This window comes from Limulus polyphemus, unplaced genomic scaffold (genome assembly GCF_000517525.1).
Source record: "Limulus polyphemus unplaced genomic scaffold, Limulus_polyphemus-2.1.2 Scaffold499, whole genome shotgun sequence".
Taxonomy (NCBI): domain Eukaryota; kingdom Metazoa; phylum Arthropoda; class Merostomata; order Xiphosura; family Limulidae; genus Limulus; species Limulus polyphemus.
Window position 1 is genome coordinate 17149 of NW_013666109.1, and position 18919 is coordinate 36067.

The 18919-nt window shown below is 32.5% G+C and overlaps 2 protein-coding genes across 3 annotated transcripts in view; one reads left to right on the plus strand and one right to left on the minus strand.

The window, feature by feature from the left end:
* Positions 1-2011, plus strand: part of LOC106458665 — a 7210-nt gene extending 5199 nt beyond the window's left edge. The window contains exon 2 of the mRNA XM_013918195.1: positions 2005-2011. Within this exon, the coding sequence (XP_013773649.1) occupies positions 2005-2011 (7 nt within the window). The remainder of the gene's footprint in view (positions 1-2004) is intronic.
* Positions 1900-18180, minus strand: LOC106458672 (solute carrier family 25 member 44-like). 2 transcript variants are annotated; one of them, XM_013918202.2, is made up of 4 exons: positions 18134-18180; positions 13986-14797; positions 12684-12811; positions 1900-4532 (listed from the first exon to the last, which is right to left on the minus strand). In XM_013918202.2, exons 2-4 carry the CDS (start codon positions 14653-14655, stop codon positions 4341-4343), a joined length of 990 nt encoding a protein of 329 aa, XP_013773656.1. In that variant the 5' UTR covers positions 14656-14797; positions 18134-18180; the 3' UTR covers positions 1900-4340. The 2 variants fall into 2 exon arrangements, with proteins under 2 accessions (XP_013773656.1, XP_022240637.1); XM_022384929.1 differs by having other exon boundaries at positions 18109-18166.
* Between the last annotated feature and the right edge of the window lie 739 nt (positions 18181-18919).

The following is an 18919-nucleotide window of genomic DNA, read 5'->3' on the forward strand; positions in this document are numbered from 1 at the left end:
TTTTCTAAAAGCAAGTGTTTTGAACCCTGCTTGGGAGAAGGTGTCTAGCTTACACCCTGTGAAAAAGAATTATTGGGCAAAATGGGATCAGTTGAAGCTTGAAGATGGTAGTCTTGTCCGGAGATGGGAAGTGACGACCTGGTAAACGGTTATACCGAGAAAGTTATGGGAAGTTGTGCTGCATCAATCCCATGATAGTTTAACAGGAGGACATCTTGGAGTTAAGAAGACATTGAATCACCTGCAGCAAAGATTTTACTGGATAGGTATGAGACAAGATGTGGAAGAATGGTGCAAGACCAGCAGTACATGTTGTGCTAAAAGGGGACCCAAGCATAAGGAATGTTCTCCAATGAAGTTATATCAAGTTGGCGCACTAATGTAAAGAGTAACCCTTGACATTGCTGGTCCTTTGCCCCAAACTCGTGGTAGAAGCAAGTACATTTGTGTGGTGATGGATTATTTCACCAAGTTGCCTGAGGCATATGCAATACCAAATCAGGAAGTTACAACTGTAGCTTCAGCTATTAGTGATTTCTTCTTCAGATTTGGTATGCCATACAAACTGCATTCCGACCAAGGCCGTAACTCTGAATCAGCTGTGTTCCGTGAATGCTGCAAGTTGTTTGGCATATGAAAGACCACGACAATGCCACTTCACCCACAGTTTGATGGAATGGTAGAAATGTACACTTGGACAGGAATTGAGAAAGTTTTGTAACAGCCATCAAGATGACTGGGATGTTTTACTCCTTCCACTGTTGATGGCCCATAGAACAGCAGAACATGAAGCCACTGGATACACTGCAGCAAAGCTGTTGTTTGGTTGGGAACTTTGGTAGCCAGTGGACCTGATAACAGGATGCCTACCTTATGAAGTTACCTGAAAATGTGTCAGAGTTCGTGAAGGTGTTATCTGAAAGGATGGATGATATTCACTATCAAGTACGTTCAAACTTGAAAATGTCTGCTGATTCCATGAAGCTATGTTATGATAAGAGATCTACTGAAGTCGACTTTGTACCAGGAGACAAGGTGTGGTTGTATAATCCCAGGAAGACAAAAGGGAAGTCTCCTCAGTTGTCATCTCCATGGGAAAGCCCATATGACATAGTGGATCGTCTCTCAGACGTGACTTTTCTGATAAAATGTGGGCGGCGAAGTAAGCCATAGGTGGTGCATGCCAACAGGCTTTGGCATTATCATGGACCAGGACATTTCAGTTGGAACGAGATGAACAACAGAACAAATGACACTGCTGATAACGTGTCACCTGAAAAAGCCACTGTTGAAGAAGAAACTCTACCTGATTTTGAGAGGGAAAACAGTGAAGTCGTTAATGACGTTACTGATGGAGCAGATGAACCTCACGTGAAGCAGAAGCGAGTACAGAAGAAGATACATCCCGTAAAATTAAGAGACTTTGTTGAATTCTAATTTTGTGTTTATAGTGTTTGTAAATTCTGTACATTTAATTAAGTTATTGTTAATTATCTATTGGTTTAATGTAAGTGGCTATTGTTTGGGAAGGGGCAGTGTTACAACAGAGGAAGTCACGTGACCCTAGTAACACGTCATGATATTCTAGAAGGTTCGTGAATGCTCGAGTGTTTACTAGATGTGAGGTACTCTTGTATATAAGACCGCCAAGAAGTGACGGCAAGAATGGAATTGAACTGCAGACAGAGATAGAGACGGACAATTGAGTCAAGCGCGTGAGTCATTCGTTGTGAATTATAGCATTTGTTTAAGTTATAGCATGACTGTGGAAATAAGTGTATTGCAAAGTTGTATAGAGAAAGAATAAACTATTTTTATTTAAGAAAGTACTTGTATCACTAAAGTTTCGTTACAGAGACGTAACATATGAAACCCACTTTGGGTAATTGGGTTTAAACACAATTTAATATTAAATTATTTTTGAAGTATTGAAAGATATTTTTTGATTTGTCACAAATATTTTTTTTTGTTTTTAAATGTTTCAAAAATATATTTTGTCTACAGAATTTGATTTTAATCTGCTGATTTGTCACAGCAGCCCTTCCATAAACTAAATAAGTTTCATATGTTTACTTTGAAATGCCCAATTTTTACTGACTTGTCATTTATTGTAAAATATTTATAGTTATTTTATTACTTCATTTTTACAAATCTGTTTTGTTAAACATTAAGCGTTTTTCATTACGATGATGTACTATATTTCATACATCAATTTTCACTCTTCCTATACATTTCCACATCAAAACTAGATCAAGAACCTAGTTCTTGAAGTGCCTGCCAAAGTATCAAGATGGAATACATATTTTGATATTAAAATCTAGTGATTACTTGATAATATAATTTATCCTAAGCTGAAAATGTATATTTTTGCAAGACTTAGAAGAACCATTATAATTATTTTCTGGTTTATAAAGAAAATAATCATAGAATTCTAAAATAAGTTCACACTCCTCAATAATTTATAAATATGAAGAGGGATTTTGACATATAAACCTAATGTTTGTTTCAATATCCCTTATCGTGTAATTTTCTTTTCTCTTATATCCTCAGAAATATGAACTGTTGGTTAAAATGTCAACTCCTTCAACATCACTTGGAGTTTCAAGTTTGTATTTTCTATCATTAACATACTGTACAGAAGTCTTTACACCAGCATACAACATTCTTTTGAGCAAACATTGGTTTAAATGAGCTTAAACTGTAGCAATTTCTTTTAAGTCAGCAAATAAAAAAAAATTCTAACAATTAACTTTTTTTTTTCAATTAAACACTGCAACAATATTACATTAATTGAAATTCAACAGCAGCAGTTTTAGAAGCAAGTTAAAACCTTAAGTAAGACTCTACCTATGCACAAGAAAAATTAGAAACCTTATACTGATGAATCTGTAGAAGTATACTAATTGGTTAAAATTTCATATTTGTTCTATAAAGTATTCTAAGATATCATTTTAACATTTGGATTTTGATGATAAAGGCTGCAAAGTACCTATGAATGACTAAGCTAAAATGCTATGAAAAACACTTTTTTTAACATTAACCATGATGATTTCCTACAGACATTAAAATAGTAAATAAAGTAAAATTTAAACAAATTACATGGTATATTTTCAGTAGCAACAGGAGCATAGCTTCTTTCAGTTCAGTTCATGTTAAGCAGGTTTTATTATTTTTTTGTCCATGCCAACCTAACATTTTACAATTTATAAAAATTCACTTGCTTTTGCATAGAAGTTTATAAGTACTAACTGCTGTTTGTTAATTTTCAGTTGTTTGAAAATAAAACAAATATGGATTCTTTTATTTTCAACTTAGAAGATAACTTGCTTTGGATATTAAATTGTTCAGTTGGTAGTAAAGTAATCACCATTGGCATACTGTAAACATTACTGTTATTGGCATAATGTATTCCTTGATATAAAATCAGAATACTGTGAACATTACTGTTATTGGCATAATGTATTCCTTGATATAAAATTTAGAATACTGTAAACATTACTGTTATTGGCATAATGTATTCCTTGATATAAAATCAGAATACTGTAAACATTACTGTTATTGGCATAATGTATTCCTTGATATAATATCAGAATACTGTAAACATTACTGTTATTGGCATAATGTATTCCTTGATATAAAATCAGAATACTGTAAACATTACTGTTATTGGCGTAATGTATTCCTTGATATAATATCAGAATACTGTAAACATTACTGTTATTGGCGTAATGTATTCCTTGATATAATATCAGAATACTGTAAGCATTACTGTTATTGGTGTAATGTATTCCTTGATATAAAATCAGAATACACATTACTTTTATTGGCATAATGTATTCCTTGATATAAAAACTCAGAATATACAGTATCATACATTCTCAGATAACAGAATACCAAGGCTCAGCCCACACACTATAGTTATGTAGAACAAATTAATAGTTTCCAGTTGCCACTGCCACAAAATGAAATGCTGGAAAATGAACTTGCATTTGAACTAATTTCACGTAAAACAACCATAGATTCAATTAATAATTGTTTGAGCATAAAGTATAAAATAATACACAGCATGTTTTCATAACATATGGACATTTTCATCATTAATCTACACTATTGCTGATTAAATAATGAAGGAAATATCTTTTTTTTGCATTAGATGTATTTTTCTTACACAAACACTAACAAACAAAGTAATTCAAATTTCTATTAAACAATGACCCTGAGTAATAGTAACATAAATAAAATACAATCTATAACAATATATATTACTTAAAATCAACTATACATGTCAGACAATTTTAATTATCCTTATAAAATAATTAGCTGAACTAAAATGGTGTTTATCACCACCGAATTTGGTCTTTATACTGATCATGAACACTCCATCGCTTCAATGTTTCATAACCTAGCACAACCAAGAATGAAAAGATGCTACTCTGCACTAATCGAGCAGAAACACCTTTTGTGAATATTCTGAATCCTTCCTCTTTCCATAATAAAATTGAAGTTCCAAGGAAAGAGTCCATTCGTTGAACCTAGGAAAAATAATTCATAAAGTATTCAACAAATTCGTTATTTACATAAGTGATTGATTTATTTTATAGATTTTTCATATTTATAAGAAAGAAAAAAAATTGAACAGCAACTGAAAAAATACAAATAACATTCTTATACCAGTAATTTATAATGAACCTCTGGCTGCCATTATTATCTAGCATATGAATGGTACTGGTTATCAACCGTAGCTATAACTACCTCATACTGAGTGTGTAATGACACAAATACTGACATGACAACTTGTGATACAGATGTACTGAGCATCAATACTGTACTACAAAACATTACAAGTGGCCAATTAAGGCAGGATCCAAAGATTTCACCTGCATAGAGCTGTTAGTTATGTACTGCTTACATTTCTACTAGTGGCCTGCCACGAAAGAGAATAATTACACTATAGGTTTATGTGATCAGGCTTAATACACATTTATGCCACATACCAATCCTCCTCATGTGTCAAGACATGATCAACAGTTATAAGTCAGTTTTGCATAAAACAGTTGTCATGTGTCACTCCTATGAATAAATTAATATTATCAACTTTAAATCTATTACAGTTCAGGCCTAAAAAAGATTTCAAATAAATGAACTATATTTAATTTGTGGTTGGAATGTATAATGGTGTGTGTTATGAATATGTTTGTTGCAAGATGCCAGCATCTTCAACAACTGTAAAGATAATGAATGGGTGCAATGCTGGTCTTTCACAGAGCAAAGACAAATTATGAATAACGCCCCCTAGTGATAAATTGTTCAAATAGCTATTTAATCTCCATAGAATTATGAATCCAGCTTTGATTAAGCTCTTATACAAGAACAATCATTGTACTTAAGAAACAATGCTACTTACATAATGTATATGTATATACATACATGTTTAGTAATTTTCTATGGTAATTGATAAGTTTAGATTTCAGTACCTACTAATTCTTTGTATCAGTCTCATTACAAAGTCAATATATTTAATTTCTGAGCTTACATTTAAAGAAATCAATATATAGAGTTCTTGACCTTAATATGTCTAGCATGTAAGACATGTTTTATCCACGTTTAGGCTAATGATGGTTTATTTTTAGTGATAAACCTTAATAATTAAATTACGAGAAAAAGATTAGGCAATTTGTGTGTGTTTCTCTCTCTACATATATATACACACATACAGTTACTACATTTCTTGTCTTCTTCAGAATTATAATGCATGTTTGTAACAAGAAGTTTTGAAATTTGGAACTTATGATCATACAAAATACTCTTTTTAGTAATCCATATAGGTTTCTATGCCTGTCTATCAATCTATCTATATCTATTTATACATTTTAAATAGGTATGAATACAGCTTTTATAGGCACAATGAAATTAAAGTATGTAATAATAAATTGGCAAACAATGATTTATAAGCATAATAAAGTGATTTATTTTTGGAGGAACATACTACATGTTTCGACAGAACATTGGTCTGTCTTCTTTAGGTATGGTCAAACCAATGTTCTGTCAAAACTCGTAGTAAGTTCTCACAAATAAATCAGTCTTTATGCTTATAAATTGTTGTTTGCCAACTTATTATTATATTAGCAATACGTGCTTCCTTACTCAAGTATTAAAATATGCAATTATGTGTGTTTACATAATGTGTAGTATTTTTGTAATGATGTAATCATTAATATGTATTTATGCAAAGCATACATTTTGTAATTTTGTAGAAAATAAAGTCCCAATTAATGCTAATGTGTAGTGAAAGTGTTCATTTTAATTCCTAAAAATTAAATCTAAATACATCCTGCCAGCCAACAGCATAACCAATATTTTTGATTGGGAGGTGGGGGTGGGGCAGAGAGCCATCAGATGTAGGGTCAATTAAAATAACATTTATTCAGTCCACTTAAGTTTTATTTAAGATTGATTGATAACATATTCACATAATACATACAATATACACAATTACATATAAGTGTGTGTATATATATAATAAGAAACATGAAATGAAACATTAAGTGAAAAATATACATTAAATAATGTAAATGAAGGAACCATGAAAGAGAAATGATACAATTCATGGAGATAAGAATTGATTATTGACTGATTGAGCACAAAATTAAAACAGCATAACAAAATATACAAATGTTTTGTTAGCATTATAGTGCATCTTATAGTTACAAATTAAATTGGAGTCCACGAGCCAAGGTTGTGGCAAATTTGTCAATCACAGCATCAATTCATGGGGTGTGCATCCTATGAACTCAGAAGTGCCTCCAAACAGTCCTCCTCCATAGTAGATCTGATTACAGTAAGTGTTCGCTCGAGTTTTAAGAACAAGCATTCTGCCTCGGCTGTCATTATTCGAACTGTAGCAAGTAGCTGAAGCAGTGTGGAAATGGCCAGGAAAAAGCTGCCACACTGATCTAATGCAGATATTGCACTGGTCAGCTTTTTGTCAGCCACAACATTCTCCCATTTCTTTAGTCACAATCAAACTTGCTCTAGACAACTCTTTTTTTGGGTTTGCAAGAAGATCCGAGTACAGGTTTATTGTGCACTGCAGCTGTTCCAACTGTTTGTTTGCATCAACATTTGATGAGTACATCATGCTGAGAATAAACCAACTGATGTTTACTGTTTGTCGAAGCTCAATGTCTTTAATAACCATGTCAAGTGTTGGATAATAGAAATTGATTCTATAGCAGTTTTCAGTAGTGGTATCATCTCCTTCGGTCTTTACAATGACTGTGAAGCAGAAGCTGTCTGGGGTTTTGTAAACTCAAGACCCAGCAGTTTGGCAACCAAACAACTTTGAGGATTCTGCTTCTGTCCAAATGCTTTTCAAGGAACCCAAGAGATCAGCAACAGAAGTCATTGCTTGTACAAGAACAAATCATAATTTCTGCAGGGTACGAAAGAATCAGCAAAGAAACTAGGAAATCAGATTGACAAACAGAGCTCCCAAGAATATATTCACTATTTTCATTCATCTTATTCAGCACCTCCATCACAAATTGCAGTAAGCTTCACAAAGTAACAAGAGCTGTATGTCACTCAACAAAATGTGCATCATACAAAGTTGTGAGTTGTTTTTTCGATATATGTGTGTGTGTCATTAGCTGTTACAATGCAGGATTTGACTAAGTTTTTTTTTGTCACTGGACCGAAAACATGTTGAAATATCTTTCATAATAACTTGTGCATGTTGGATTGCTGGGACAGATATTGATTTTGAGGCACTAAGATTCAAGCAGTGAATGGTGCAGTGGAAGTAATAGGCAAGTGGAGCACATTTTTGAAATGTGGCTGCAGCACCAACACGCTTACACAAGCTGAAAGGTCAAAATACAATGCTTCAACTGTTTATAGCAGGGTTTCATCAATTGCTATTCCACTGAGATTATTCTCACCATCTCCATCAGATTCTCCACTTGCATTTATAGCAAGGTTTCATCAATTGCTATTCCACTGAGATTACTCTCACCATCTCCATCAGATTCTCCACTTGCGTTTATAGCAAGGTTTCATCAATTGCTATTCCACTGAGATTACTCTCACCATCTCCATCAGATTCTCCACTTGTCTTTACGTCAGAATATATGTTCAGAATCACAACTGGATCTTCATAACAATTCCAAATTCCAGAGTCATTCCACGTATCTTATAACAATTGCAAGTTGTTCTCTTTTAAGCCTGTCCATGGTCTTGTCTGCAATTATTGTCCAAAATTTCACCTTCTTGATTCTGTTTTACTAAAGCACCATCAGCTGATATGAGCACATTCTGAATTTGAGTGGATTGATATGTCACATTTGCATTGGTAGTTTTTGCATGTTCCCTAAGAACAGTCTCCTCCTCTTATTCTGTACCACAGTAATGCATGAAAGTTTCCATTGTTAACATCAGGTTCTTTGGCATCTGCAGCTACAGACCCACTTTCACAATGGTGACCTCATACAAGTAAGAATTGTGCCAACAAGCAGAACGAGTAGATTTTTGTTCTGCTGAACCTCTTTCTTGTGACCCTCATCCAATCTAGAATACATGTCAAATTCATCCAGCACAAATACTATCTTAAAATCTTCCATTAAATGAACACTTCTTTTGTGATAATTGTTTTGTTGATAAGTTAATAATGCTCCGTTCTTTCCAGTCAAGTAATCCAAACAAGTTAATGGCTTCGTGACAAAAGTGCGAGCAACTTGGCCACGTCCCTCCGACCGACCACCAACACCTGATGATGCAAAGAGAATGCATGAAATACAAAATGTACCTTCTCGACCAAGGACTCTACTCACTGAAGGCCAGGGAAAAGTCTGAAGATAATGATGAAGCAACTGACTGTGGTGCATAATTCCTGACTTCATGTGTGTTCATGATGGAAAGTATGATTCAGTCAATGGCTCTAAGAGCTTCATAAACATGGCCCTATATTGTGCAGTAAGTGTGCAAACTGCATCACCAATGTACTACTTGTAGAACTTGCACCACAGTGGCCACTCTGCTGTTTTTCTTATCTTCTCCTGGAACTACTGGTTTTGGTTGAGGAGTGGTAGCTGAAGACTGGTTTGTGAGGGCAGAAGATGGAAAGGCAAAGAAACATGTGAAAGTTGGTTGGAACTTATGCTTAGCTGGTGGTTCAGATATGACTACCTGAAACAAATAATTCAAGGTGACCACAAATCTTAGCTCTATATTGCCATAATTTAGGAACTGCAGGAATGAAAAAAAAATTGATTTTATCTTTCTCTCCTGTCTTCTAACCCTTGTACTGCATAAATAAAAGAATAAAAGAAAATCTATAATTACCTAACCTACACCTAACAGAGAACTCCCAACTGGGGGTTGTACCCTTTAGGCCACCATACCTAACCTAATGGAGTCATTTCTTGCTGTGGCTTATGGGGCCCCTAAACTCTCTTACCTAACCAAGCCTATAATTACCTAACCTAGACCAAATTGAGTGCTCTCAGGTCACCCTAACTAACCTAATGGAGTAATTTCTTGTTGTAGATATGTAGCTATATTGTAAAATTTAGCAATACATATGTATATATATACATATATATATATATATGTGTGTGTGTGTGTTTGTACGACAGTACTTGCATGAATTTATTCACTAAAATATGTGCCCTAAAACAAAACAAAATGATATGGATAGTGTAAAATTTCATTCACTAGAATCTAAATTGAAATTTCCAACCAGGAACTGCCCAGCTCACCAAATTTGTAACATTTACATTTTACTCAATAGCATGCATGCTAAACCATTAATTCTAAATACGTTACACTCCTAATAATATAAAGCATGTACAAAACATGCACAAATTATTTCAAGGCATTAAACTTATCTTAAACAATAATAAAGTATTGCCAAATTTTCAAACACTTCAAGGTCAAATCTAACTCGGAAATAAAGTAGATGCCAGATATTGTGAGAAAATGTTACAAATACATAAATACTCTCTAAAACTTACTAAATCTGACGAACATGACACTTAATTGGATTTTAATTTCTAAAGTGCACATCAGACAGATGGTAGCACTGTCTAGGTAGGGATGACCTGGATTGTTCATTGAAATGCTATTGTAAATATCTCCTCAACAGGTCATCAAAACTTTACAATACTATGCAATGTTTCCCTTGATAACAATAACTATGTAATGACTGAGTCACAACTTCTGGGAACGTCTGTAAATATCATAGCAAAATGTTTCAATTTGTTGTTCTTCTTTCTTCTTCTTTTTTTTTAATTACACGATAACTCAAAACCCAAAACAATGATGTCAAACAAAGTCACTGAGATGATATAGTTTCAAACAGAGTATCCACTTTTATAATATTATTAACTTGTAGTGATTAAAAACATTGTGCAATTCTAGTGTAAATTATGTTATCATTACCCTTTGATGTTAGCTTTCTTACAGAAATTTTATGTTCCTTTAAAAAACTTATGTACAGGGTGAAACAGGAATTATCAGCCAATAATAGATAAACAATAAATATTACTGTTGGAACCTCATTGTATTTAGAACTTGGTTATAAATACAATCTTCCTATGTCTATTTAAACACTGCATTAAAAAAAAAGCAAACAAGTAAAAGGAAAAACTTTTCAAAAAAGGAAGTAAATGTAGGGATGGCTAATATCAATCCTTGAAAAACAATGCCAACAAGACAGTAGGGATCCCATTTACATCATCCATACATAATAGCATAGGCACACATTGTAGTAAAATTTTAACAGACAAAAACAGAATAAATTAAACTCAACTATGATTTAATAGTTATATATATTGCCACATGTTAATTCTTGCCTGTGCTGTTATGTAGGGATGATGCAAATACCATCCCTACTATCTTGTTTGCATTGTTTTTGAAGAATTGATATTAGCCATCCCTACATTTACTTCCTTTTTTGAAAAGTTTTTCTTTACTCCTATATCAATGTATCTGAAGCATTACAAATTTGTCACATTTGTCCAAATAGGGTTAATTAATTGATAAAAATTTATGATTTTAATGTTTGGAAGTGGTTGATTCCAATTTTAAATGAAGTTTATTCCTTTAATATAATTGAACCACATTAAATTCCCATAAACTGTTAAAATTATATAAGGAATGTTTAGAGTTGTTATTGTTTTATTTCAGAAGAGAAAGGCTATGGGTGGCACTGTCCTCCGTCAGGAAGATCCAGGAGAAAAATCAGTTTTCTCTTGGATCAATTATGCAGTTTTCAGTTTTAAGACTTTTTATTACTTTCTATGGTTTTATAACCTTACCATCTTTCCTACAATATAGTGTGTTTTCATCTGTATTAATGCTTTCTTGGTTTTATCATTTATTTGGAATATACAATATAAATAATTTTCATGTGTATGATTTTTTCCAAGTAATAAATTACTGAAAAATCCTTGACTGATAGTTATTTAAACCAATAGGAACATGGCATTTGTGTAAGGATAATTATTAAAAAACTCAGTACACAATACTTTAAAAACAGTTGAAGGAACCAAGCCTTACTAAAATCATCTACATTTTTCAGTGGGTCATAGACCCACAATCATCAGGAAGGAAAAAACTGGTGATAGTAAGTCTTAACTTGGTACTGCAATATAAATGTAATTAAAATATAATAACTTGAAATGTATTACAAAGAAAACATCATGTTAAACATACTATGAGGTGTGTCAAACACAAATACTCCCACTTTAAATGACCCCTGTCAATTATCAAAACACAAGGAGCAGACAACTGGAAGTAATTGTTACGACAGCGGAAGTCATGCAACACTGGGATCATGCACACTCGAGTTTCTAAAAGGATCATGAATTTTCCTGGCAACTCTAGTTTGTTCGTGGTGCCCTCTTTTTTAGTATATAAGCCTGGCGAGAAAAACTAGAGCAATAGATGCAGAGATATGCAGATAGATTGAAGATAGAGATAATTGAGTCAAGCGAACAGTAGGCACCGTAAGTAAAGTGTGTGAACCACTGTGATTTATAGCGTGTATTATAAAGGTTGTTAAGTTTAAAGTGACTGTGGAAATTCTGTGTATTACAAAGTTGTATCGAGAGAGAATAAACTAGTTTTATTTAAGAAAGGACTTGTTTCACCGAAGTTCCTCGGAAATAATTTATACCGGAAACTAACAAACGACCAGATATGTAACATAATAATTAATCTTTTGTAAAACCCAAAACATAAACAAAATAAGCTTTTAGAAAGTTCAATAATAATAAGAATGACTTAGAAACGACAGTTATGTCAATCATAAATACAGCAAAGTAATTAGCAAAAGCTAATGTAACTTACCTAATGATGTAGTTTAATACTATATTTTGATTAAGATAGTACTCTGCGCTAATAAGTGCCATTCAAATAAAATGACTGAATAAAACTGAAGCACATTTAAAGAGTGGTTCTGTTTTTGATGTAGAAGATACTGCCTTTTAATTATAAAGCCTTTGTGTTGCTTGGACTTACTGATGTTTATGTCTTTAGACTAAAACTTAGTCTACACAGTGTATAATTCTGATCTTACATAAACACAACTTAAATTGTTTCTCTCTTGGTTACAGAACAACATAAAACACTTGTAAAGTACTCTATCCAAGTACTACTTGGCCAGTCTAATAGAAATCACTTACCTGTATTCTAGCTCTTACTATGTCTAATGGGTTGGTAATAAAGCAAACACTTATGCCACCCATTGGTCCTGCCATGCAGTGAATCAGCAGATGAGATGTTGCCACAGGCAAGAGGGATGCTAACCATTCTAAATTTTTAAAAATCACAAATAATAATTTATTCTATCTTACATAAATATGTAGTAGGTTTATTATTTGATAAACTGAAAAATTCTGAGCATTTCTTTCTAAGAAGCATCTATTTAGAAATCTTTTATCAAAAAAAGATTTTACATCTTAAGAACTTTATAATTACTGCCCATTCTGTATCACTTAATCCTTTCTTATTTGGTTAATGACCAGTGTCTCCAAAAGGATGTGTGGAAAGATAACATACAAACAATGAGAGTGTACCTTTTGGAAATGTAAAATTTAAACCCACCCTTTATTCTTCAAGAAATTATCAACCATAACTCTTAATCTCCTCTAAAGCACTGGCCTCCATTAATAATGATGGCAACTCATTACATAAACCCATCATCTTGTTGTTAGATAAAATTGTCTTAACTGGAGTCTATCCTGTTATTGTTAACTTCAATAAGATTACTTCTTACCCTTCTTTTCCAGAGAGAAAATAAGTCAAGATGTCTTAACCTATTCCTATAAGATAATCATTCTAGTAGCTATTATCTGAACATTTTGGGAGTTTGAATGGCCCTTTCTTTATAAATCAACAAAATTCCAAACTCACATGTGGTTAATATTATACACTATGCACTCAATTTATGTATCCACGGAAGTGAAAGAGTTAACTGGATTATAGAATTAGGTTTTAAAACAAGCACATGGTAACTGTATCATATTTTAAACTATCAGCTATATTTTCAAGTTCAGAAAATTCCAAACCATTACATTCACTTGGTTTCTAATGTTTACATTTTGTTATTTTTACTGATGTATAAATCAAGACAATTTCAGTACAAAATGTTAGTATTACATCAACCAAATTGCATTATTTCAATGTTAATAAAAATTTGTCATCTATAATGTTTTATTTAAATGCTACTTTACAATGTTTAATTCTACAAGTAGAACCAGCTTAAACCATCAATAACATCAAAAACAATGTCTTCACAACCGTCTACCTCCCTTCTTTTTACACTATCATATATGTGGATGTGAGAAGTTATAATAATGTTCTTAAACTTGAACACACCTGTACACACAAAGGTGATAAGAAGAAATTAGATTTGAAATCTAATTATTAAGAACTATTAACATAAAAGAAATAATTTCCAGTATTTCAAATGAAAAAACTCTTACCTGAATATAAAGGATAAAACATCCACCAGAGAGCACTACCAGGAACATAAGTGCACAAAGAAGCAAAATACCCTCGATAAAACCCTTTCAGTCCATCTTTTCTGTAAAGTTCATTTATTATGGAAGCTACAACAGACCTTCTGTGTTTCTGGTTAAAGTCAATATTGAGTAAGTTGGCTGCCTCTGCACTCTTGACACCAGAGCCACTTTTTTGACCAAGCATCATCATGTGTTGGGATACCACATCAAATGGAGTAATGATGGTCTGTCCAACTAACGAACCACAGCCTCCACCTATCAAGCCTTTCAATCTTCCATCTTCAATATTAGCATACAAAGTCAAGAGATGACGTACCTTTTCATATGTTATAATGTAGCCTACACCAGACACTATCTGAATAGTATTGATCCAAAAACCTTTGTACAGCCCATGAAACCCTTCATAATGGAGTATTTTCTTGAATGCATCATATGTTCCTCTGTAGACATCACGGTGTTTCTGAATCTGGAGACGAGTTTTGATGACAGTGAAGGGGTACAAAGTGGCACGAAGAAAAAAGGAATTAACAAGGTTAAGGGAGAAAAACCTACTCTTGTCCATCATATCCCATTCAATAGTTAAAATACGTGATGATTCCATTCTTTCCAAAGAGCACTGTTTAAAAACCATTCCACATGTACTAAAAACTTATACTGAACTAAACATTCAGTATCACCTTGGTGAAAGCAAAGTTGTCTGTTTAGCATTGTTACCACTCTCCACGATGTTCATTGATGCACTGACATCAAAAAGTTTTAAAATCATATTGTATCTGCAAGAGAGAATGATGCTACTAGAACAATGTATTACTCACATGTGAGATACATAAACTCAAAATAAATTAAGCACTTTGCCTAAGTTATACATGAATCATAATGTTAATGATGAATTAAATAGTGGCTTATTTTACTACATACACATATGTATGTTTATAGAAAGCAAAACTGGAACATCATAATGTGATGTATCATCTTTTTTTTGCAATGCATTAAAACAACAAGTACACATCATCTACATCTTTAATGTAGCAGACCTGTTTGAAAGATAATTTTTAATATATACAGATCCACGAATAAATTAAAACGATAAATTAAGAGCAATACTAGCATCACAACTATTATATGAAGTTTCTTTACATTTGAAATCAAGCATCTTACAAAATTTTGTAAGTTGCAATAAATCTATTAATTTTTTAAATAAGATACGAAAAACATTGTATTATTTACTGACAGTTAATAGGTTGAACAGTTAAATAAATTAAGATCTGGATAATGTATTTTTTCTTCTTTTGTAGGGTAATTAGCAACCTAAATGAACTAACTGACCTTCAGTGACGTACCTCTTTCATATACTTTTTTAAGTTCACTATCATAAATATTACTTGATGCCTTTATTAAAGCTAACAAAGACTCTTCATACATATTCAGTTATGAAATTTGCTAACATAATTGTCCGTAGTATCTTAACAGCCATAAGTATTAATAGCAAATGTTTTCAGATTAATTCAAAACTGTTAGACATTTAATATAAAAGACAATATCATGGTATTTCACAAATTATTCTCTACAACTGTAAAAAAAGGTCAGACACTTCTAGCTGATTTATATCAGTGACATATATATGATGGAATAATCGATAAATTAAATCTGCTGATATCATGGTCTTATGTGGTTGCTGCTACTTTACAAAACAATTTAGATCATTTGGTGAGTTGCACAAATAACTGGCACATGTCTTTTAATTACAATACATCAAATGCAAGGCAATGAATGTGGGTTATTATAATTTAAATTATAATTTTTATGAGAATAACTATAACAGAGTATTTAAAGAAAAGGATCTTGGTGTTTTGGCTGATCAGTTTTTTATGTCATAAAAGTTGCATGCTGTTGCCAGTGGTTGGGCAAATAGGATTTTGGATTGTATCTACAATAACACTGAATATAAGTCTAAAGAAGTTATCATTTCATTGTATATGTCACTGGTTTGGCCTTATTTGGAGTATTATGTTTAGCCTTGGGCTCATTACCTTAAAAAGGACAATGAACTGTGGGAAAAGTTGTTAAACAAGGACAGGTTATGATCTCTGAAATTGTTTTCTCTTTAAAAAAGAAATGGAGTGGATCCCACTGAGAAATTTAATATTATTAAAAATGTATCATCTTTTTATATCTAATGATGAGAACAAAAGAACAAATGGATACAAAATATGAATTAGGACTCATCTTCAGTCTAGACAGTTTTACTTATCTATTCGAGAGGTTAGCTTTTAGAACTGGTTGCTTCAGATGTGTTGGATGCAGTAAATTTCATGAAAAGCTTGATAAATATAAAAAAAATAAGGCCTAAGGACTGGATGTGAATTTATTGTTTTATTCTTATTACTTTAGATTGATGTGACAACTCTGAGACTGAAAGGCCTTCTGTTAACCTTAAATGTTATTTTTGTTAATGGAAGTTAGAAGTTAGTGCATTTCTTGGTCAAAAAGGCCTTTTGATGTCATATAATTCATAAATCTGACCACTTAACTTATTAATATATATTGGTTGATTAATATATAAGCCATCAAACCATTTGTAAGTTTTAAAGCCTTCTGCTAAGCATCTGGCTGTAGTAGAAAAAGCTACTGTATACTTGTTTTGTATGTTCTAATACCACAAGTGCTGGAACTATGTAGTTTCTTTAAAAAAAAATATTGTATTTTCGTTCAGCAAAGAAATAAGTAAGAAAATCCTGATAATAATATTGGTTATACTATCAGTAATCTCATTACACTCTACACAAGGATGTGTATTTCATTTTGTAACTCAAAATGACTGAGTAGTATCTGTAACCTTAAATAGTAATTTAGTTTTCTTTTTTTGGTGATATACAAAATGATATAATTATTAACTGTATTAGTTTATGGGCCAGAAACTTTTAAAATATTTTGGTAAAAGGTACAGAAACAGATTTTTAGAACTTTTCTCCACAAGTCTAATTTGTAAATTAGATAACTTTAGCTATAGCTATTTCAAGGGTCACAGGTTTGAATCTCATCACCCTCTCAACCTTGAGTGTTATAATGCGACATTCAACACCACTCTTTGTTGGTAAAGAGAAGACCAAGAGTTGACAGTGGATGTGTTGAATAGCTCAGTAGATGTCTTTCCTGTAGTCTATCACTTCAAAATTAGAGACAGATAGCCCTTGAGTTGATTTTCAGAAAAGTCGACAAATAAAAGCTATTTCAAACTTGTTAACAGTTACCAGCCTTAGCTACAACATATAATTCAATGGGACACAAATGGCTGATTATGTAAAAAATATTGCATTATTGTGGAGACCTATTACTATTAGTAAATAAGTAATAGTAGCACTATTAGTATTAGTACGATTATTTTTGGATGAAAAAAATGCAACCTATGTTCTTAGTGATTCATGATTATTTTTCACGTAAATGAAACTCTTTTTCTTTAAATTAAAATACCACGGACTAGACTTCCTAATATTGATATTAAGACTTGAAAGTTATATAAAACTTTACATGTAATAAAAAATTGGCCATACATTATATTCTACACTTTTAAATTAAATATAAAGAAGTTCTGTGATGTATTTTCATGAATTTATTGTGTTTTAATTGTCGAAATAAATACATAACATTTCATTAACATCAACGCTTTACTTTACTGTCTTTAGTTACTTCCAAAGGCACTTCAGTTTAACTTTTATTTTTGCTTTCCTAAGCCTAAAGCATACACACTATCCATAGACAGTCACACGCCTTTAAATGTAAAGTTAGTAGTATTAGGACTTCATACTATTATTTCTACCATCACTCTTCATTTTAACTTAATACTTGTTAATATTAGTTCTAGTCATATGCAGCGTTACGATAGGCACGGTTTCCAAACTAAACCTACAAATCCATACGATTACGAGTTATAATTTTATTACTCTGGTAGTGGTACATTGGTATATAATATATAACAACCATAACTTTAGATAATGAAGAAGAAAAAAGTTCAAGTCATTAATCATCGTAATTTCAAGCCAAATATCTCAGGTGGATAACAGCTAAATCTACAGTATTAACATACCTATAAATTAAAAAAAACACACAACCTTAGGGTTAGGCCCGGTCAGCTGATTCAAGCATATATTATTAACAAGCTAAACAAAACATTGTTGAAGCAAGTCGTATGAAAATCTAAATGCACCAGTATATTTAAACGCTTGGCAACTTGTAACTCTTAAACTAAATACTTATCTTAAAACAAACTAACAGAAACATATAATTTCTTAGGAAATATGGAAGTATATCACACGTGGTTGACAACTGTTACTTTACAAAGTTTCTCCGTTAAAAAAAAAAAAATCAAACGTGTCTCCCTTAAAACTCACATGAGCGTAACCAGGAAAGGGCAGCTGTGGCGTGGAACGACTACCCCAATGTTTCAAAAGGTCTAAAAGGTCCATTATCTTCTGTTTTCATTTTTAACTAAACACTTAATCTCATACAAATAACTTCAATTCTTTGTGGAGGAGAAAAGTACACTGAAGCTGAAGCTGAAGTTGTAGCTTCCTGATTTGGTATTGCATATGGCTCAGGCCATTTGGTGAAATAATCCATCAACACACAAATGTACCTATTTCCAGAACGAGTTTGGGGCAAAAGACCAGCAATGTCAATGGCTGCTCTTTCCATTGGTGAGCCAACTTGATATAACTTCATTGGAGCACGTTCCTTATGCTTGGGTTCCCTCTCAGCACAACATGTACTGCAAGTCCTGCACCATTCTTCCACATCTTGCCTCATACCTATCCAGTAAAATCTCTGTCGTACGTGACTCAATGTCTTCTTAATGCGAGATGTCCTCCTGTTAAAGTATCATGGGATTGACGCATCGC